General features: G+C 42.4%; 1 protein-coding gene across 6 annotated transcripts in view; it reads left to right on the top strand.

Moving 5' to 3' along the window:
* Positions 1–6,674: 6,674 nt before the first annotated feature.
* The window catches only part of MAP4K3 (mitogen-activated protein kinase kinase kinase kinase 3), an 89,557-nt gene continuing 73,937 nt past the window's right edge, over positions 6,675–22,294 (top strand). For all 6 annotated transcript variants that reach the window (XM_089529023.1, XM_089529026.1, XM_089529021.1 and 3 more), the window contains exons 1-2: positions 6,675–6,946; positions 20,862–20,919. In XM_089529023.1, the coding sequence (XP_089385149.1) occupies positions 6,815–6,946; positions 20,862–20,919 (190 nt within the window). In that variant the 5' untranslated portion in view covers positions 6,675–6,814. The remainder of the gene's footprint in view (positions 6,947–20,861; positions 20,920–22,294) is intronic.

Here is a 22,294-nt window from a genome sequence, read left to right as displayed (position 1 = left end):
CTGCTGCCTCCAGTCGGTCCGAGAGACTTTTCCAATGCTACTCGGTACCGAAAATGGGGTTGCCTGTGTCTGCACAGAGGTTTTCCAAATGGGTGGCCGGTACCATTCACCTCTGCTATGAACTCCTGGGCAAACCTCTCCCTGGCAGGGTTCGGTCCCACTCCACAAAGGCAGTGTCAGCATCCTCTGCATTCCTATCGGGGATTCCCTTGGAGGATGTTTGCAAGGCTGCTATTTGGTCCCAACCTCTGACTTTTATCAAACATTATAGGTTGGACACCAGAGCTATTCGGGACGCTGCCTTTGGGAGGGCTGTGTTGGTTTCAGGGTTGCATTGATTGCACTACTGATGGTTGTGTTTAGCATTTGTGTATATAATGTCTTTGCGTTTGCATTCTGTGGAATGTTGCTTTACGCATTTTCAATGGGATAGGTCTTGCACGACCTTATCTCCCCTTCTCAGGTTTAGCAATGTGGTTGCTATGTCTGGTTTGTGCAAGAACAAAAGACTGACTCCTTTTATGGTTCAAGGTGTTTATTGTTGTAATAAATGTACCTTTGGTTTACCATAGCTTTGGTCTCAGGACACTCCCTCCGCCGCATACCTAAGCTTGTCAGTCTAAACCCATTTGTATGATTCGCAGAGACCACGAAGAAGAAGGACAGGTTGCTTACCTGTAACTGTATTTCTTCGAGTGGTCATCTGCGAATACATACAAATCCCACCCGTCCATCCCCTCAGTGTCCTGCTCTTATTGGCTCTTTCCATCGCCTGCTTGGCGGAAAAAAATTGCGGAACTGGGGAAAGAGCGGGAAGGCAGGGGCCTTATAACGGGTGGGCGGAGTTACCGCCAAAAAGTTTCTATATGTTGCAAAGTTAACTTTGCCCAGTGATTCTAGAAGTTTCCGAACAGCACTGCGCAGGCGCAGTGAAACCCATTTGTATGTATTCGCAGATGACCACTCGAAGAAATACAGTTACAGGTAAGCAACCTGTCCTTATGGTGTTTTAAATTTTGTACTAATGCAACCACTTCTGAGTAGATATATGTAACTGTGCTGTATTAGCTCTTAAACCTTAGCCTTCTTTGTGTGGAAGCCTGTCTCCACAGAATGCACTGTATTGCAACAGCAGCCCTGGCTTTCTGACTCAGGCTGCATCTGCAGTGCAGAAATAATCCAGTTTGACAACACTTTAACTGCCATGGTTCAGTGCTATGGAATTCTGGGAATGGTAGTTTGTTGTGATAGCAGAGCTCAGCAGCACTGAGCCATGGCAGTTAAACTGTTGTCAAACCAGATTATTTCTGTAGTGTGTATGAAGCCTCAGAAATTGTAATTACCTGTTCCAGTCTTTGAGTTTCCAAGTAGGTGTGGGCCTGACATTTCCAAGAAGGAAGTGATCTTTTACCTTTTGCCAGGTTTTCAAAATAGCAGTAAGGGACAGTCAAAATTCATGGCACACAGGGTTGACTGTCAGGAAGCAGCTATTAGAGTATATCACATGGAGGTTTTTTGGGGGTTTTGCGGCTCAGTTCCGAGGTGAGTGCGGGTGCAACGATGCAAATTCATGTCATAACATGAATGTGTTATCAGATACAATTCATTTCTATGGGCGCTCCTTTCATGGAGCTTCCGCAGTGATTCCAAACTGACTCCTCATTTTGATGAATTCGGAAAAGAAGAGAAATCACAGAATTCACTTTCAAGCTCACTTCGATGTCACTCCGAATTGGACTGGTGTGGAATGCAACTTTGCTTCCGCCCCGGTACACCCCCCGCCAAACCTCCAAGGTCCCACATTTCCCATGATGCTGTGCTGCAATTTTGCCCCCCCCCTCCCCGCTTCCATTGCTGCGGAGGGGAAATAAATAAATTAATAATAATAATAATAGTAATAATAATAATAAAATTTATTTCTGTTTCCCCGCCTCTCCCGGTGGATTGAAGCAGGGTTACAGATTAAAAAAGCACAAAGTGTTTACATAAAAATTCAATTAAAAGCAGCTAAAAACAATAAAATATACAACATCATACAGTAACAATAGGATCAACAAACAAGGCAGGGATCATACACAGACAGGGCAAGTCATTCATATCAGGGGGGTATTCATATCAGGTGGAGTATGCTCGGCTAAAAAGCTCGGTTTTAATCGCTTTTCTAAATGTTTCTAACGAGGTCGCCGAGCGGATCTCCTCAGGGAGACTGTTCCAAAGTCTCGGAACTGATGTTGAAAATGCTCTTTGCGAAGTAGCAACATACTTAGAGGTTGCTATCTCCAATATGGTTTCCCCAGTGCAAATGCTGGGGACAGGGCAGAGAGCTACTGAGGAATGAATGTATTCACATTTTAACGTGAACAGGAGACATGCTGGACAGGAGGGGGAAAGCAGCTGTTTCTGAAGCCGCTGGGGAAGGGTGCTTGTGTCACTGAATAAAACAGACTACATATCCCAGAGAAAGAGTGCTAGATTGGATGCCACAGGGGACCCTATCTCCCATAGAAAGTCTCCTTCTGTGACTGGAAAAAACGAACCATACATCCCAGGGAAACAGTGCTAACTTGGATGCCAAGATGGACCCTATCTCCCAAAAAAGAGTTCTGGTTTGGGTGCCAAGAAGGACCTGATCTCCCAGAAAAAGAGTTCTAGTTTGGGTGCCAAGATGGAACCGATCTCCAAAAAAAGAGTTCTAGTTTGGGTGCCAAGACGGACTTTAAAGCCCATAGAACATGAAGCAATCTTTCACCTGAGCTAGCATTCAGAGCCAAAGGATTTACTTCTAAGTAAATGTGCAACTTCTACACTGATTATTTGGCAGTGAACAATAATAGTTATAATAATTCCTTAATAATAATAATAAATGGATGGGGGCTCTGACACGGAGGATAGATATAGATGTGGCTGAAATGGATGAGGAGAATGACAGGAGAATAGATGTACCGTATTTTCCGGCATACAAGACAACATTTTGACCCAATAAAATTGGGTCAAAAGTCGGGGGTCGTCTTGTACGCCGGGTTCAGCCCGGCAGCCCTGTGGCCGGGCGGGTGCGCTCTCAGGGCCGCTGGCTTCTCAGGCCTCCAGAGGCCTGGGTAGCCGGCAGCTTCGTGCCGGCTTAAGGGGCCTTCAGAGGCCCCTAAAAAGCCGACGCACGCACTCTGGGGCCGCCGGCCTCTCAGGCCTCCAGAGGCCTGGGAAGCCGGCAGCCTCGAGCCGGCTTCTAAGGGGCCTTCGGAGGCCCCTAAGAAGCCGGCGCACGCACTCTGGGGCCGCCGTCCTCTCAGGCCTCCGGAGGCCTGGGAAGCTGGCAGCCTCGAACCAGCTTCTAAGGGGCCTTCGGGGGCCCCTAAGAAGCCAGCGCACGCACTCTGGAGCCGCTGGCCTCTCAGGCCTCCGGAGGCCTGGGGAGTCAGCAGCCTTGCGCCGGCTTCTAAGAGGCCTTTGGAGGCCCCTTGAAGCCGGCTGCCGTGCTACTCAGGTGGAGGGTAGCCTTATAGGGTAAGTATAGGCTAAACCCTAGATTTTTATTTTAAAAGTTGGGGGTTGTCTTATATGCCCGGTTGTCTTATACTCCGGAAAATACGGTAGATATAGCTGAAATGGATGAGGAGAATGACAGGAGAATAGATGTAGATGAGGCTGAAATGGATGGGGGGGTCTGACACGGAGGACCCCGTTTGAATTTGGCTGCCAAGGATGGGAAAATAGAAGGGAGGAAGAAAGGTGCAGCTGTCATTCGCTTGAGGCTAGCATTCGCATGAAAGTGGAACCAGGCTCTCTTCTTCACCCCGGAAGTGCAAAGGTTCAGGATGCGTTCGGACCCCCACTGAGCATGTTCAAGGGTCCCAATTTGAATCGTTGAATACGCATGGTATGTACTGGTGTGGTAATACAATTTACACTCACTCCGCTTTGCTTGAATCCGCATCACGTGACTTGCCTTGGATTTAGGGTTGCCATCCCTGAGGGCCTCCAAACCGGGAAAAATGTAGGACATGGTTTTAAAATGTAGGACCTTTTTTTAAAAATTCCCTTGCCAGGAAATAAAAAAAAAAGGTCCTACATTTTAAAACCTTGTTCAAGGCCTCCCTGGGGCCTGGGAGACAGCGTCTCCCAAGCCCCAGGGAAGGCTTGGAGGACACCATTTCCAAGGCCTCCCTGGGGCCTGGGAGACAGTGTTCCCCAAGCAGCAGCCGAGGAGGAAGGGGGGAGGAGGAGAAAAAGGAAAGGGAAGGAGAAAGAAGAAAAGGAGGAGAAAGAAGAATAGGGAACAATATAAAAAGAAGAGGAGGAGGAGGAAGAGGGGAAGAACAGAAAAAAGGGGAAGAAAAAGAAGAGGAGGGGGAAGAGAAAGAAAAGAAGGAGGGGTAGAAAACAAAGAGGAGGAGGAGGAGGAGGAGGAAAAAGAAGAAGAAGAAGAGAAGAAAAATGGGGGAAGGGGAAGGAAGAGAGATAGCTTGCTGGCAAGGCTCTTTTCTGCCCTTGGCCCGCACAAGGGACCAAAGAGGAGACACTCCTCCTCTTGAGGCTGGCTGGCCAATGGGGAGAGTGGAGCTGGAACAGCCCTGCCTCCTGCTAGCAGTCACAGGCTCCTGCAGCAGGGGAGGGCTGTCCAGCCATTGGCCAGCCAGCCTGAAGGGCAGGAGCTCCTGCTAGAGCACGCAGGGCCAGGGCAAAGCGAGGCAGGCGGCGAAAAGGCTGCAGGAGCAGCCGCAGCAGCAATGGCGGCGGCGGCTGCAGAACAGCCGTGGTTGTTGCGGCGGTGGTGGCGGCAACCAGCTCAACCCGGGGCAAAGAGCCAAACCGTGCCGTGACCGTGCCAAGTGGCCAAAAATCGGGTTTGTCACGGCCCCAGGGGGGTTATGGCAACCCTACTTGGATTTGATTCCCCCTCGATTTGGAAGGGCAATGGAAGGGCAACCAGGTGTGATAGAACATTCGCGTTATAATGTGAATTCGCATAGCTGAACCAGGAGTCACCCCGGATCTGAACTGCACAAACCTCAGTGTCTAAACAAACGAAACTATTGCTTTCAGTTCATTTTACCATCTGCTTCTCTGTAAAATTAACATATTTTCCATAGCCATAAATTACTTGATGTACACATTTTTGTCTTTATGATGGGCCCAAACTATAAAATACAGGTGTTTATCACACTATACTCTTATAGTGCTACTATTCCACTTTGACTCCTCTAGCTGCCTCCTGTTGCATTCTGGGATTTGCAGTTTTAAGGAGGGGTATTTAGAATTCTGAGGCAGAGAAGTTCTCTGCCTGAGAATTCTAAATACCCCTCCTTAAAACTGCAAATCCCAGAATGCAACAGGAGGCAGCTAGAGCAGTCAAAGTGGAATAGTAGCACTATAAGAGTATAGTGTGATAAACACCACAGACTTTCTTGGGCATCTTGATCAGTCCGTCTAAAAGGAAAAGCTTTCCAGCCAAGAAATAAGGGACACTTGATAACATGTAAGAGACAATTTTCTGGCCCTTGAATAAGGGACATCTCTTTTACAAGAAAGGACACCTGGCAACCCTGATCTATTCAGAAGCCCCACTGTGTTCAATGAGGATTTACTCCCTAAGGCTGGATTAGAGATGAGAAAGTTAGGAGAAAAGAGTTATCAATTTAATTAATGGTTGGTGAGATCAACCTCAGTTTCAGAAACCACTCACTAACCCTAACCTCTCTATTAACCCAGTGGTTCTCAAACAGTAGGGCTGGACCCCCAAGGGCCATTAGATTTCCTCAAGCCTTTACGACTTGGAGGCTCTGACTTTGCTATGTGTAAGATTTACACATCCATTGAGTTAAATATTAAATTTATTTAAATAAAACTGTTCTAATCTGAACGATATTTGGTTATAAAATATTAAAATATTAATACAGTCAGCCCTCCATATCCATGGATTTGACCAGCATCCGCGGCTTGAAAATGTTTACAAAAATACACATTCCCAAAAGCAAACCTTGATTTTGCCTTTTTATATATATAAGGAACACCATTTTACTACCCTATGGGCCCCAACAGACAGGCCAAAATGAATCTGCTTCTGGTCACTTTGGATGTGTGTGTGTGTATATATATATATATATATACTGTGTATGTGTATATATATATATCTGGCTTTTCTTCGCGAATGAAGATTCAGGAAGGACTATATATATATATGTTGTAATCCGTCTTGTGTCCCAACTTGGGAGAAAGGCGGGATAAAAATAAAATAAAAATAAATACCATGCAGTGATTCTTTGGTTGTCCATGTTTTGGACTTCATCTCCCATAATGCCTTAGTACTGGTTAAAATGGCTAGGGCCTCTGGGAGTTGAAGTCCAAAACACCTGGAGGACCAAAGGTTGGGGAACCACTGCCATAGACAATCCTTAAGAACAGGGCTATTTAGTGCCAATAGTGGAGGTGCTATTTAATGCTAATGACACAGGCTTAGTTACGTCACCAGGTGACAACAACGCAGTGACGTCACCGATCAGAACACGCCCCCCGGAGCAGAATGGTGGCGGCATTGGCCCCGCCCCTTTCGGTTGCACGATGAGGCCACGCCCCTTCCCGCCGCTTTCCTCACACTGCGAGTCCGACGGAGGCCCCGCCCCTTTGACGCCCTCCTCCCCTGCGCCTGCGCAGTGCGGGATTCCGGCCGCCATGTTGTCTGAAGCGTCTGAGGGGGAGGCGTCGTTGGTGATCGCGCCTGAGTCTTTTTGACCCTCCTCCTCCTCTTCCTCTCCCCTTCCCTCCTCACCCCCTTCTCTCTCTCTTTCCTCCCCTCCCGCCCCTCGCTCGGAGGCGCAGGATGAGTGTCGGGGGCGGCGGAGGCGGCGGCGGCGTCGGGGGCCGGGTGTGCGACCTCTCCCGCAGGAACCCCCAGGAGGACTTCGAGCTCATCCAGCGCATCGGCAGCGGCACCTACGGAGACGTCTACAAGGTGAGAGGCCCACAGGGCAGAGGAGGCGCCCCGGACCTCTCCCCGCTCCCTCAGGCCCAGGCGGCCTCCGTCCCAACCCTGCGCCCGGGAAGGCGTGGGTTCCCCAGTGGCCTCCGCTTGGAGAAGAGGCACATCCAGGGCGACCAGGAGGCGTTTCCGAATGCCCTCTGTTTTGGGCCGGACTTAGGACGCATGCGTCATTTAAACAGCACGCCTCCAAAGTGACCCGAAGCAGCTTTCATTTGGCCTGTCTCTTCGGGCCAGGGCTAGCCATAGGCCTGCCTTTGTCCCCAGATCAGATGCTACGGAGCCCCCTGCTCTGGCCACCCCCCGCTCTGTCCCTGTAACTGCTTTGCCGATGAAGAGGCCAGGGATACGCAGAAGGTGCCTTTGGGGCGGCCTCATAAAGGTGTGACTGCCATCTGGGAGATCGGCCAACGCAGCCACCCTGGATATGTCCCCCGATTGTGGAGGTTCTCTTGGCATTGCCTCCCGGTGAGGCTGAGAGAGCAGGGCTTGCCCAGGGTCTCCTGGAAGGCTTCATGGCTGAGCAGGGATCAAACCCTGGTCTCCAGAGTCAGTCTGGCACACAGATCATGGCTCCATGCTGGCTCTCTGCATAAACGACTGGCAACATTAGAATGAAGTAGTCTGCCCTCAGTATCCATGGGTTATTCAACCACCCACAGATGGAAAATGCCCCAAATATATATACATATATAAATCCAAAAAAAGCAAAACCGTATTATTTCACTTCAGGGACACTGTTCTACTATGCCATTGTATTTAATGGGACTTGAGCACCCACCAATGTTGGCATCAGTGCCGGAGGGTGGGGTCCTGGGACCAAACTCCAACGGATATCAATGACCCACTGTGTATTTCTTTGTATCCCGCTTTCCCCCCAAAACAGGTGCACAGAGCAGCCTCCAAGTACCATAAAAAACATGCAAAACTGATGCATTAAAATAGAATTAAATTATTGCAATATTAAAACAGATCAACAGAGGCTGCTCCTTTCCCTTATCCCCTCTCTGGGGTGTTTGTGATTCCCCCCCGTCATCATCATTGTCATCCTCGTCTTTTCCTGGTGAATTTCCTGGTCCATCCCCCCCTCCATCTTCTTTCACCAGTCCTACCCCCAATTTAGCCTTATATCTCACATTCCCCTTTCCCTCAACAAAAGAATAATAAACCCTTCACCATGAACCTTGGTTGCATTCCTTGGATGAAATGCGCCAACACTTCTGCCAGAGGGGAAAATTAGTCTCTCAGGTGCCACAAGACTCTTTGTTGATCTTCCCACAACTTTCCTCTGCTCTCCAAATGTGTGTTTTTAAAATGGTTATTCTGTTAAATTTTCTTTAAAAAGATCACATATGACCAAACTTTCATATTAACTATATGAAAGAATGAACATGTAAATACATTTCGGCTGTGTGTATGATTGTCAGTCTCGACTCATGGTGACCCTGTGGATGAGACATCTCCAAGACCCCTGTCCTCCACTGCTCTGCTTAGGTCCTGCAAAGGCAGTCCTGTGACCCCCTGATTGAGTCCAGCCATTTAGCATGCAGTCTTCCTCTCTTTCTGCTACCTTCTTCTACTCATTGTCTTAGCTAATGAGCCATGCCTTCTCATGATGTGACCAAAGTCCACCAGCCACAGTTTAATCCTTGTTTCCAGGGAGTGTTCAGGCTTGATCCATTCAAGGTCCTATTTGTTTGTAGTTTTGGCTGTCCATGGTATCCTTAGCATTCTTCTCCAGCACCACACCTCAAATGAGTTGATTTTCTTCCTGTTCACTTTCTTCACTATCTGGCTCTCACATCTGTATATAGTGATGGGGAAGACAATGGTTTGGACTATTCTCACTTCAGTGGTCAGTTGTATATATCTTTGCTCATTAAGATCTTGTCTAGTTCTTTCATCACTGCCCTTCCCATTCCAAGGCTTCCTCTTATTTCTTGGCTGCAGTCTCCATTCTGATCACTGTTTTGATTTCTTCATTGGCTGGGTAGAATTTGTCTGGATTCTCCGAGGTCATTATTTTTGTTTTCTTTATCTTTTAGTAGCAAGCTTGCCTTTGCACTTTCTTTCTTGACCTTTGTTAGTAATTGTTCCTGGCCTGTGATGTTTTCCCTTAGTAATATGGTGTCATCTGCATATCTTAGGCCTGGTACATACCTCCGTGAAGCGACGTCCTTGGGCTGATTCTGGGGTTCGGGAGCGTGCCGCAACCTCACACCCCTGAACCGTAGGGCGTATGGATGCCGCCATGGCTATGCGGCCCTGCCCACATAGGGTGTGCATCCATGATACAAGCACGGCACAACATCCATATGTTGCTGAACTGTGCTTGCGTCACTGATGTGCCACAGTGCACTAATGGCGCACTCGTGGCGTCAGGCGAGTGCTCCTAAAAGAACCTGGTTTTTCCGTGTTCTTTTAGGTGTGGAGGGAAACCATGCGGTTTGGCTGATGTGGCATCCCTCAGGAGCAGAAAGGGGTGGTTGCAGACCACCCTTTCAGGGCTGTCTGTACAGCCCCTTGGATTGTTTATGTTCCTTCCCCCTATCTTTACTCCTCCTCCTTCTAAATCTGCTCATTGTACTATATTTTCTGCATAAAGGTTGAACAAGAAGAGTGATAAAATATGTCCTTGCCCAACCCTCTTGCCAGTTGGAAATCACTGTGTTTCTCCATATTCTGTTCTGACAGTGGCCTCTTGTCCAAATGTGTACAAAGCCCTTTTACTCTGCAGTCCTGATCCACATCCTCCTTTTCCTAAATAATGTTTGCCACATCCTTTGTGAGGACAATAGGGGATTGCACAACTCCCAGTACTTGTTTCTTCCTAACTTGGTTTTTGTTCGGTGGGGGCGGGGGGGGGGGGTGCCTGTCATTAGAGATCTGTACAATAACATCCAAAATCCACAAAACAATGATACTTTTATTGGACCAACCAAAATGCATAAAATTTATGTTGCAAACTTTTGAAGCTCCACTGATTTCTTAAGCAGGCAAAGGTGTTCAAAATAATATGGGAGGGGAAAATTGACAATGTTAGTCCACAGGCCTGCATTTTGTCATGATGTTGTCAGTGGTGTTCTGAGTATGGAGAGATGTCTATGTGTTCAGGCCACTCCTCCTCTGGCCATGTGTTACTGGGAAACAAAGTCTTTTAAAATCTAGGAAATAAAATTTAAATTCCACGAGCAACACAATCAGCTACTTCTTTTGAGATCCAGGATGCCTCAGTCCTCTGTGAGCCACAACCCCTTTGTTAGGCAGAGGACACTGAATTTCTCAAAAAGCCTTCATGCTTTTGCATTATGAAATGTTTAGATGCTGTTAGGTAAAACATGCCAATAGCAGTCCAAATTTTTTAAAAAGTTTTAAATTTGTTGGAGATAGAAACTTATCATGGCATCAAGATCCTTTTCTAGGCAGGAACCCAGTATTCTAGGAAAGCAAGCCAAGCTTGAAATATTTCTTCTACTACTAAGCTAACATCCTAACCAAATAATAGACCTCTCTTCTTTGCCTGGCATATGAGGAAGAGGGTGGTGTGTGATTGATTTCTTTTAAGGAGTGACTGTAAAGGTCAAGGTCTATATGTTGGCAGTGTGGGTCATGATCTTTATTTTTGCCCAACCAGCTTCCCATTCTGTTTCCACCAGGTTGGGCTTTAGTCAGGAAGACTAACCCCCTCTCCTGTCAGCTGAGTTTTTCCTTCCCAGAGGGGACATTCAGTGTAGATTCAGTCACACCAGCCAGGTTTGTCAGTACAAACCTGTCTCGGAGACCCACCCCACTCCTCAGGTCTTCTCAAACAAGCTGTAACTCCTGAAGCTTGTGATGATGTTGGTTCTCTCCCTGCCACCCTCATCTACTCTTCCCTTTGCCCATCAGGCTCTATAATCCGTGCTTTCTCTTCTGGGGGCTTGTTAACCCAAATCTGTTTCAGCTGCTCCTGAGACTGAGGCCTCTAAACTTAAAAGTTTTTTTCTTGTTTAGAAAAACCACAAGGTTCTTGATCTTTCGTTCTCAGGAGTGGAATCTAGGCTGTTGTGTCTTGGATATATGAGAGGTCATGGACTTTTTGTGGTAGAGGTATTAATCTTGAGTTCCTGCCAGGTATGTATTGTGGAGAGGCCTAACTTTACTCAGAAAATGCTCTCCAGCCTTCTTGAAAAACCAGGGTGTTTAGCTCTTGGTGCAATCATGCACTGAGAATCACATGGAGATTATAACTATACTTGCAGCTTCCCATAAATAGGTGTGATATGGTGGTTGTTGTTTTTTTGCTACCTTCCATCTGAAGTCATGAAGGAACACACAGTGCTTGCCTTGCCATTCATCAACACTTCACGTTGACAGGCTCTTTGGGGCTAATTCACAGCAATGTTCTAACATGCCTTTCCATCCAACTTATAGCGACACTACCCTAGACTGCATGATTTACTTAAAACAACTTGGATTTTTGGTACCATTTGTTTTTAGCTTATGTGTTTTAGTTCCCTTGTCCAGCTAAATAATGAAAAAATAATGTGTTTTGGTGTAATAAGGAGAACTTGAGAAGTACTCAGTGTCTGAGAACACATGCTGTGGATATGATCCAAAGGTATGTGTAGACATTCTGGAGTCTTAAAACTCTGGTTAGAGTGTGGGAATAGGTGCTCCTGAAAATTTTAAAGAAAGCCAAATATATGGGGTTAAGGAACCTGGAGAAACGAGAGATGTCTTGGGCAAAGTACTGAAAACTTGGGTTGAGAGACCACATTTAATTTACATATTAGCAAAAACAGGCTATAGCCTGCATCATTATTTTTGTTACTATTATTTTGTTCTTTTGTTTTCTGCCTTTCCCCTAAAGCTGGATGTACTGGAACACAATTCTCATCATCTTTACCCAGTATGATTATTAGAGGTGGTGGGAGTGGTGCTTTTAATATATCTGCAGGGCACAAGATTTGTCTATGGGATTGAGTTTTTAACTCTTTATCTGTATTTGGCTTAAAAGAATACAGTACTTTGCATCCTTTTAGGATGCCTGAATTAGATGCCAATTAAAATGCGACACTTGGGTATGAGCCTACATGTCAGCAGATACAGTACTAGACTGTAACTTGGTAGATGCAGTTTCAGATTCTTCTTCATCCATGTCTTCCTTTGGTGGTCTGTAAATTTTGCAGTCTTAGTTTGCCATCTTTAAGCAAATTAATACAGTATTTTAGGGTTATGGTAACTTGCTAGGGTAATTTTGTGAATGAACCAAGAAAGTACAAATAGAGAAAACTGGTCATTTAAAATTATTTTTCAAGGAGACTTCACAGAATTAAAGGAGTTACTTCAAAACCGCAGATGTATTTTTTTCCCTACTAATCTTAAAATTGGGAGAAAAGTCTGTGGAAAACATTTTAAATTTCCCTGGCTGTAAATTACATTATATTAACTACACACACACCATTTTTTAAAATCCTGGGAAAAACAACCACTTGTTTATTCTCCAGAGTCCTCATCTGGACAATTTTGTTTGGTTGACTACTGATTTCTGTAACTGATTAATCAGCTGTGAATAAAATAATTATTCCATTAAAGTGAAAATAATGCTGTTTCACAAAATTGTTTGTAGCCTGATAAAGGACAATAGAAGAAGAAGATGATGATGATGATGATGATGATGATGATAATTCTTACCCACCTCTCCCCATGGATTGAGTTCTCACTCAGTTAAAATATCTTAACGTGTGTTTTACAAACAAAGCACAAGCATAAGGAAGTGCATACTCAGGTTAATAATATTCATACTTTGTCTTCAGTTTCCTTATGTTTGTTATAAGGATCGCAAGCTTGTACAATTTGAATTAGTTAAAGAGTCACTTGTAATTTTTCCTTAATAAAAATAATAATAATCTGTAGTTAATGTAGTACTAGCTATTAACAGAGTTCCACAAGTTCAGTTGCCAGCAGCAAGTAGAGATTTAGTTTAATTCTGGTAGCTGTTAGGAATTACTTCTAATATTTTCCAGTATGAGAATAAAAATGGTACAAGTCTCAATCCTGTGCTCAGAAGTCTTAGATTGGGAGAAAGGGTTGTTAAGTACAACTGTGTGCACAGAATGCTACCTCTCATCTCATCTTTGTGATGGATAGCTAGGTATACAGCTGAGTAGAAACCAAGTTAAAAGGATGTTGGCGATAGGGTTAAAGACTGCTGAGTCTTAGGAGTTTATCACTTGACTTAAAAACCCGACTTACCTCTGCCGCATTGAAGACTCTTTCAAGATAAAGTCGGGTATTATCACATTCAAAATGCTGCCACCCGGCTGAATCCCGGCTAATTTTGGCTAGAGGCCGCACTCAGCTGTCCATTTTGCAAAGCCAGGAGCTTCCCGGTTTTGAAAAGAGGCAGGCTGAGTATGGCTTCTAGCCGGAAGTTAACCGGGATTCAGCTAGGCAGTGGCATTGGTGGCATTTTGCATGTGATAATACCCAACTTTATCCCGAAAGAGACTTCAACATGTTAACAGATTTGCCGTTGAGTAGTTATCAAGCAGCTGCACCTCATTGCAACTACAGTGTAGATACACCTGAATGATAAACATTTTTACAAATATGTCTTTGTCACATTCATATGTCTCATGTTGACAATATATTGTGCAACATGACCTTTAGTTAGAGGTTTTGCTTCTTTAAAGGTAGGGGAAATAATTCATATTGCACAATGTGATCTAGATGGTCATAAGACTCTGGAAAGGGTTGTTTTATGTCTCAAGAGTTGCTTCCTCCAGTGGTTGATGGCCACAGGGCAAATTCATATATTCTGGGAGCTTTGAAAATGTGTTATGACACTGCTGATATTGGAAACAGTGCCATACCAAGACCAGGAAGTAAAATTAAAAGGTGTGGAGTCTGAACAAACTTTGTTTAAGAAGCCTGAAAACCTCCAGTCTACTTAAGTGTGAATGTGTATTGTAGCCCACAAGAATCACTTTGAATCCTCATTTTAACCATCTTTCTAAAAGAAGGTAGGGAACTTGCACCTCTCCGAGTTGTTACATCAGGCCCAACCAGCATGATATGTGCCTTTAAGTCATTTCCAACGTATGACATTCTTAAGGCAAACCTATCACAGGGTTTTCTTAGCAAGATTTGTTCAGAGGGGTTTTGCCTTTGCCTGCCTTCTGAGGCTGAGAGAGTGTGACTTGTTAAGATAGCAGTGGTATTTTGTTAAACTGTACTGGTGGTGTAGGCAACTTGTGATACTCAGAGAATGGGATATACTTCCCATCAATCACCATTGGCTATGCTGACGGTGTAATGGGATCTGGAGTTCACCTGCCCAACTTTGGTTTCCTGTGTTTGTGAGATACTGTACTTAGGGCCTGGACAGACAGGCTGAAATAAAGCTGCTTCGGGTCACTTTGGAAATATGCTGTTTAAATGCTCCTTGTGTCCTAAGAGGCCGGAAGCCGCACCAAAGCGACGCTTCAGTCCTAAGGATGGAGCATGGCTTTGGTGCAGCTTCTGGCCTCTTAAGATACGTGTATCATTTAAACAGCATACCTCCAAAGTAACCTAAAGCAGCTTTATTTTGGCCTGTCTGTTCAGGCCCTTACTTGACATTTAATGTATATCCCACCTTTTTCTACTCTACAAGTAGAACAAGTTGTAGTGAAAAGTTAAGGAAAAAAACCAAATAAACAATGTTGCTGCTGAGTCTGGTATTTTCTTGGTCATCTTATTCAAAGATCATGATATCATCTTGATCAAGTTGACAAATGGGCAGTTTTCAAGAAGATGTTAATCATTCACTTGTTGTTGTGCTGGTGATATAAATTGGTGACTACCTATTTATTGGCTGCTCCTTTAGGACTTGGGTTATGATAATTTGCAATAAAATCTGACAAAGCGAGCCTTCCAGCTGAAAACAGCATGTTCCCTTTAGAGAGAGTTATAGAAGAGAATAAAGCATTTAACAGATGTAAGGATTATATGCAGTAGCACAATTTTGGCTGCAGTCCAGTATATTTTTACTAAGCACTGCTGAAATCTCTGGAATTTACTTCTGAGTAGACATGTGAATGATTATACTGCTATTTTCTAATTCTAAAATCCCATAGAAGCTGTGTAGCTGGGGCTCCTGAAACTAACCTGCTTTGGCCTATTACACATTTAATCCTTGTTTATTAGATTTATATCTTAACTTTCATTAGCATGTGTAGTGGCTAACAAGATCACCATTGTACAGAGCTGGTACAACATAGATTTGTAAGGCTTGTAGAGCAAACAGGTCTCGAGAGGGATTTGGAGAGCTGGTTTTGAAACTTCCTTTGGCTTCTGGAAGCTGAAAGTGTCTTTATAACAGAAGTAGTGATAACAAACAAGGCCTGATGCTAGCTTCTAACTCTGTTGCTGACAGTCAATGTTTTTCCAAGCCAGCAAGATTACTGAGAAGTAGAAAGATGAATTTGACCCAGCCACTGCTTGTGTTAAATTTCAGGTTTGCACTAATTTAGCTTGCAGTGAAAGTTTTACAGTACAAAATGTTGTATCTCGTGGTAGGACAAGGGAAAGATGACACTGCAGTCCTAAGAGTAAGATTTACCTCTCATTTCATCTTACACAAAAAAGTTGCTCTAATGCCATTACAACCTGCAAAATGGTATACATACTAGAATTGCTACTGATATAGTGTACAGTAAGTCCTAAAAATGAAGCATTAGAGTCAGGGCAGATTTACCAGGTATCTGCTTTGTTGTTAGCAAGCTTCCTAGATTTTATGTAGGCACTTCCTTTCATAAGTAAAAGAGGGATTGTTGCGGCAAAAGTGCATCATAGTGGAGAAGTGCAGTTGAGGAAACAACTATACAATAATAATAATAATAATAATAATAATAATACATTTTATTTATATACCGCTTTTCCACAGATCAAAGCGATGTACAGACAATTAAAACCATACAGACATTTCATAAAAGGATAAAATCCCATAATAAAACCATACAATTACAGAAGTCTAAGCACAATCATTCGCCTTCAAGGGTAAGCAGGGAATCGATGGCAACAGGGTAGATAACTTCATTCTTCAGGGGTGAAGGCTTGACAAAAAAGAAGAGTTTTAAGCCTCTTTTTGAATGTTTCTAGGGGGGTTGTCAGACGGAGCTCCTCGGGTAGATCATTCCACATCTTCCTTTATTATCCCTTGCTATACACAGGGGATTCGTTCTAGAACTCACCCACACTCTGCAGATAGCAAAAAGTGCGGGGCCTTAAGTCCTGTTCTTTTCAGTGGACACATGCTCATGCCCACAAATGCAGCTCGTGCATGCACGCCTATGGAAAAAGCCAGGGCTTGCCATCTGTGGAAGCACAGATCCGCGGATGGCAAGTCCAAGGTTGATGTGGGCATGCTGCATATAAAATATGTTTCACATTTCAAATATCATTGTGACAATGGCTATACCATTTGAGAAGTATTTTACAAATGTCCGTGTTTAAAACATGGAGAAGATAAGGCCTTCCATGCCTATGAATTCTTCATCCACAGATTCTGCTATCCATGGCTTAAAAATATTCTTCATACATAAAAATACATAAATTCCAAAAAGCAAACTTTGTTTTTGCTATTTTATATAACGGACACCATTCTACTATGCCATTTTATATAATGGGTATCCATGGGGCCATGGAGCCAAACCCCAGATGATACCAATTTCTGACTGTACTTCACTCGTGTTTGTATGCTCTGATTCTCTTATGTCGACCCCATGTCCTCTACTGCCCTCTTATGTTGACCCCATTAATTTCAGAGGGTTTTCTTAGGCTTAGGAAAAGGAAAAGCATTCTTTCAGTTACTCCCTTTTTAATATGTTAGTTTCAATTGAGTCAGAAAGTAGAGCAGTCATGCAGAATTTATTCCATAGTAACATATATAGTAGTCCAGATGTGCGCTCTCTCTCTCTCTCTCTCTCTCTCTCTCTCTCTCTCTCACTTGTAGTGATTTTAGGAATTGAAAGGTAGCTTCTAATTAACTGTATCATAACTAAAGATGTGAAATTTCCAGGGAAAACAGATTTTTTTGCAAAAATTGAAAAACACATAACAATTTTTAAAGCGTCCTTTTTAGATGTAATGTCACTTTAAGAATATAAAAGATATTGTCTTAAATCCAATTCTAGTTCCAGCTAGATGCTTGAATAAATTGCCAAACAGTAAGTCAAGCCTTATTAAATCCCATTTATTCACTGGGTTTATTTTAGTTGGGTTTACCTACTAGATTTTTGGCCTTTGTCACATTTGATACATTAAATTTTCAAATATTTATTCAGATAGCAATACAAATTTGGTAATTGAATTAACTTTCAAATATCTTTTTATTCCAAATGGCACCATGTATAGCTGTAATCTAAGAATTCTAGTATTTTCTGGGTTTTGCCAGTATATGAGAAGCTGGTAAAATTTGAAAACAAGAAATTACAAATATTTAGTAAAATGTTTTATATATTCAGAGTATCATTTATGGTGTCTCGCAATACACTAGTTTTGTGATTGAGAAGAGACAACCCCCAAATTTAATGGATACTATTTTTGATAAATGAAACGTTGTCCAACCAGTCTAATCTTCTTGTCTATCAGTTTCATGTCCAGTATCAGTATCTGCAGTTTCTGTTTTTTTCTTTTGTCATCTTCATAGGTTTAACTAGAAATTGAAGGTCTGCTTCGATTGAGGGCAGTCTTCCCTACCCTTTCATATGTCAGTTTGTTTCTTAATGTGATGTTAAGTGTTTCTTAACATAGAGAGATCCCTTTCACATGCTGCAGAAGGGACAATATTTGAAACTAAGCAGTGGGAAGAGTCAGAGATTGTGTTGCACAAAGATCTTGTCACTTGTTATAGGAAGTATATGCTTGGCAGATCCCAAAGTGCATTACTGGACCAGATGCCTATGATGCTCTGTATTCTCCAACATTTGAAAGTTCAAACACCATTTTGAGAAATTAAAGGATAATTGTTTTTGTCTTAAACATTTTATTCAAAATTCTAAAGTAAAATACATATTTCAAAATTCAACACTTTTCAAATAAGGTGGGAAGTCTTTGGAAACAGGTCCTCTTCCACTCCCCTGTCCCATTTTTCCATTTTACACCTGTAACTTTTTATATCACATTCTTCTGAGACAATTGGTCTCCAGGGTGTAGAAGCCTAATACTGTACAACACTGACAGTGGCAAATGAGGTTGCAGATTGTGTCCTTTTATTGCTCAGACCAAAATGATCTGAATCATAAAGTTGGAAGAGACCACAAGGGCCATCCAATCTAACCTCCTGCCGTGCAGGAAGATACCATCAAAGCATTTCTAGCAGATGGCCATCCAAACATCTGTTTAAAAGCCTCCAAAGAAGGAAACTCCTCCACACTTGAGGCAGCATGTTCCACTGTCAAATAGGTCTTCATATCAGGATGTTCTTCCTTCTGAATGGTTTTAGAGCAAGTGGGATCATCATCCTCTTTGTTGTACTTTTGTGTCTGTTTTTGTTGTTTGTGGCTCTGTTAAGGTCCGTTGATTTTCCTACCATTGCCTTCTTTGGCCAGAGCTTTGGGTTGACTAGTGGGGGGGGGGGGTTACCCATTCAGCAGTACCTCCGTTGTCCTCCTTATTCAGAAGAGATGCACTTTAAATCATCCAAATAATAATTTGCCATGTGTTTTCTTTTAATTGCCATATTATATTTGTTGCTATCTGCATGGTGATAAAAATTTGATTAATGAAAAGTTGTGTGTAACTCAAAATTTTATGGCTAGAAGCCTGCCCAGTGAAAGTACAAAAAGATACAGATTGAAAGTACAAAAATGTTTCTAGACTCCATACTGTGGACAGCAGGTGCAAGAAGTCCCTCAAAAAACTCAAATTAAGTGAAAACCTCTATGCACACGGAAAATGAAAATTAGGCTTATAATTATTTTTAATATGCTGGCTGGCTTTGTATGTTTTTGCTTAATATGGAGAAACATTCATTTGTATGATATCCAACAGTGGTCTAAACTAGTACAGTCCAGATACATATTTAAGCATCTCAGATGAGTACTATGTCAATCACAGCTCTCTCTTTATAATTTTAAGGCATTTAACAAATCTTCATTTTTAAGGACTTTTAGAAACTTTGCAATCTTTAGCATGTTTACTCAGGAATAAATCCTACTAAATTCAAGGTAAATTATTCTCCAGAAGGTGTGTTCAAGATTGCAGACTTGATTATGCTAACACTTTAATGGCTGACACTAAACACTAGCTTATTTTAAAGAACGTGTCAGCATGGCGTAGTGGCTTAAGTGTTGGACTACAACTCTAGAGATTACAATTCAAATGTTTGCTCAGCCAAGGAAACCAACTGGATGAGCTTGGGCAAGGAACACTCTTTCAGCCTCAGATTTTTTTTTCTGAAAAAAATATTGCCAAGAAAACCCCAAGATAGCTTTGCCTTAGTGTCACCGTAAATTAGATTTGGCCACTATGACACATGCCTTGATTAAATCATATTTGGACTACTTTAACACACTCTACGTGGGGCTGCCTTTGGAAACTGTTTGGAAACTTCAGCGAGTCCAGAATGCTGACCAAGATCAGTTATAGGGAACCTATAACTCCCTTGTTGGAACAGCTTCACTGACTACTTGTTCATTTCCAGGCACAATTCAAAGTGATGGTCATGACCTATAAAGCCCTTGGTTCCAGACTATCTGAAGGACCTCTCTCCCTATATAAACCTGCAGGAATTCTAAGATCTTCAGCAGAAGGCTTTCTCTTGGTCCTGCCAACATCACAGGCTCGCTTAGTGAAGACACAAGATAGAGCAGTGATGGCGAACCTATGGCATGTGTGCCAGAGGTGGCACTCAGAGCCCTCTCTGTGGGCACATGTGCCATCACCCCACCACAGAATTTGCCAGGGTTTGTTACTAGAAAGCCAGAGGGACATGGCACTTTGCAATAAATAAGTGAGTTTTGGGTTGCAGTTTGGGCACTCAGCTTCTAAAAGGTTCTCCATCACTGAGATAGAGCCTTGGTGGCTGCGCCCACCCTCTGGAATGCCCTTACATAGGAGGCTAGTTTAGCCCTCTTCCTGCTTTCCTTCTGTTGACAGTCAAAGATGTTTTTATTCAAACAGGCTTTTAATATATAATCATTGTCAGTGAGGCTTTTATACAGCGTGCATGTGTGTGTTCTGTTTGTTTTTTAACTTTTCTGTGTAAAATACAACTTTATATTGTATTAGGAAGATGATTTTAATTGTTTTTATATTTTTATATTAAAGTTTTTGACTGATTTTGTCTGTGAGCTGCCTTGGGTCTCTTCCTGGGAGAAAGGTGGCATGTAAATTAAAAATATAAATGGAGCCTCGCGCCCCCCCTGGGGGGCCCGCCCCACTGTTTGAGAAAGGCTGTCTTAGGGGATGTGAGAGGCAGCAGTGAGTAGTGGAAATGGCATCCACTGAATAAGCAGGAAGGCTTTATGTTAGTGCAAGACTGCCATTGGATACAACCCAATGACATTATCACAAACGGAAGTAGATTTCATTTTATCATGTTCATGGTATGAATAATCGTGGCACATTAATATTCATGGTTATTATTTCTCCAGAGTTCTTGGGTGGCTTGTTACCTTTCTATATCATCAGGAAAATATGTATTCAATAGGTTTTCCCTCATATATAAACAGGAGAGAGGATTACATTGCAGATGTTTAGTTGCATTTTTAATTTCTGCCTCTCCACCCACCAGGAATCTGCAGGTGGCTAAGCTTAAATTTGAGTCTTCTGTTTCTAGCCATTTAAATGTTTAAAAAGCAGTGCTTGTTTTCCGACATCTAAAAACCTTTTGTTTCTTTCTTTTTTGCTTTTAAAATAGGCTCGGAATGTTAACACAAGTGAACTGGCAGCAATTAAAGTAATAAAATTAGAACCAGGTAAGCATTTGTGTTTCCTTTACTTTCTTTAACCTTGCCTTGTTTTTTTCCCCACACCCCTGTTGTGTTTTGTTTTTTTAAAAATACTGTAATACAGTGAAGCAGTGATACTCAGAGAATGTTCTTAAATTACTCATTTTCAGGAGTACTTACAACTGTAATCTCACCAAAGTATTCAGTATACCACATAAAGACTTTTATCTAGAAGGGACAATGGGATAGTGTCAAGAAGGGCTTTCCTACTTATAATTCCAAGTTAAAAAAGGATTGTTCTTTGTTCTATTTCAATTTGCTCATTATCCCAGAACAGGTACTGGAACATTCATATTTTGGATATGGACAGAATTTCAGGTTTGTAACAAGATAAATGTAGATAGAGTTAATTACAATGTTATTGTTATGTCCTATTTCAGATTGATAGGGAAACTTTTTATATGGGCAAAGTTGGATTTAGGCTTTTTTCCTTTTTTGAGGGGGGGTACCGTATCAGATAAGCATATTAGGTAAATAAGAAGCAATAATTCTAATTATTTGTTTATATTTTTAGGCTCCAGTCCTATGCGTAATTTTTCAAGTAAGCTCCACTGAACACAGTGGAGTTTAGTTCTGAGTAACCATCTGTGGACTGAGCTGTTTCCTTTCCAGTCCCAAACTGCTAGAAAAATATGGACTCTAGGCGTAATAAGTTGCAAGTAGCTTCATTAGAAACCACATTAAAAGAAACTGGGTGAAATCCAGAGCAAAAGCAGAGCAGTGTCCAGCCTATTTGGAAGGATTCAGAAGTCCTTGTTGCATACCTTCTTTGGCCTTGCATAAGTAAAGAACTGGGCAACTACCAGAGAAAGCTTTATTGAAGATAGTAGCCTAAATCCAAGTGTTTGTCCCAACTTGAGTAGGCCAATTAGGTGTTTGGTTCTAAAGATGTAAAATTTCTGAAAATGAAGCTATTGTGGATAGTGTATTTTTTGTCAAGAAAAAGGCAATTTTCAGAATAACTTTAAGACAGTAGTAATTTTTAAAGACTAAAAATGCCTCTGTTACTTTAAGAACATAAAATGCATTATGTATAACTTGGCTTGGCATTACATTATCATAGTCCATATATTAAAGGTACAATTAATTCATGAAACAATTACAAATTGAATTTACTTTTTAAAATACAGTTTGAGAATCCCTTATCTGGAATTCTAAAATCCGAAATACTCCCAAAATCCATAATTGTCCACGTGGGTGGCTGTGATAGTAGCACATTTGCTTTCTGATGGTTCAGTGTATACAAACATCTTACGCACTAAAGTAGTAAAATATTATGTATAAATTACTTTCAGGTTATGTGTTTATTATGTTTATAAAACATAAATGAATTTCATCTAAT

The sequence above is a fragment of the Sceloporus occidentalis genome, unplaced genomic scaffold (assembly GCF_023333645.1).
Source record: "Sceloporus occidentalis isolate IW3139 unplaced genomic scaffold, rSceOcc1.0.p SCAF_6, whole genome shotgun sequence".
NCBI classification, from domain to species: domain Eukaryota; kingdom Metazoa; phylum Chordata; class Lepidosauria; order Squamata; family Phrynosomatidae; genus Sceloporus; species Sceloporus occidentalis.
Note: the sequence above shows the minus strand (reverse complement) of the source record. Positions and strands in the feature narration are given on the sequence as shown.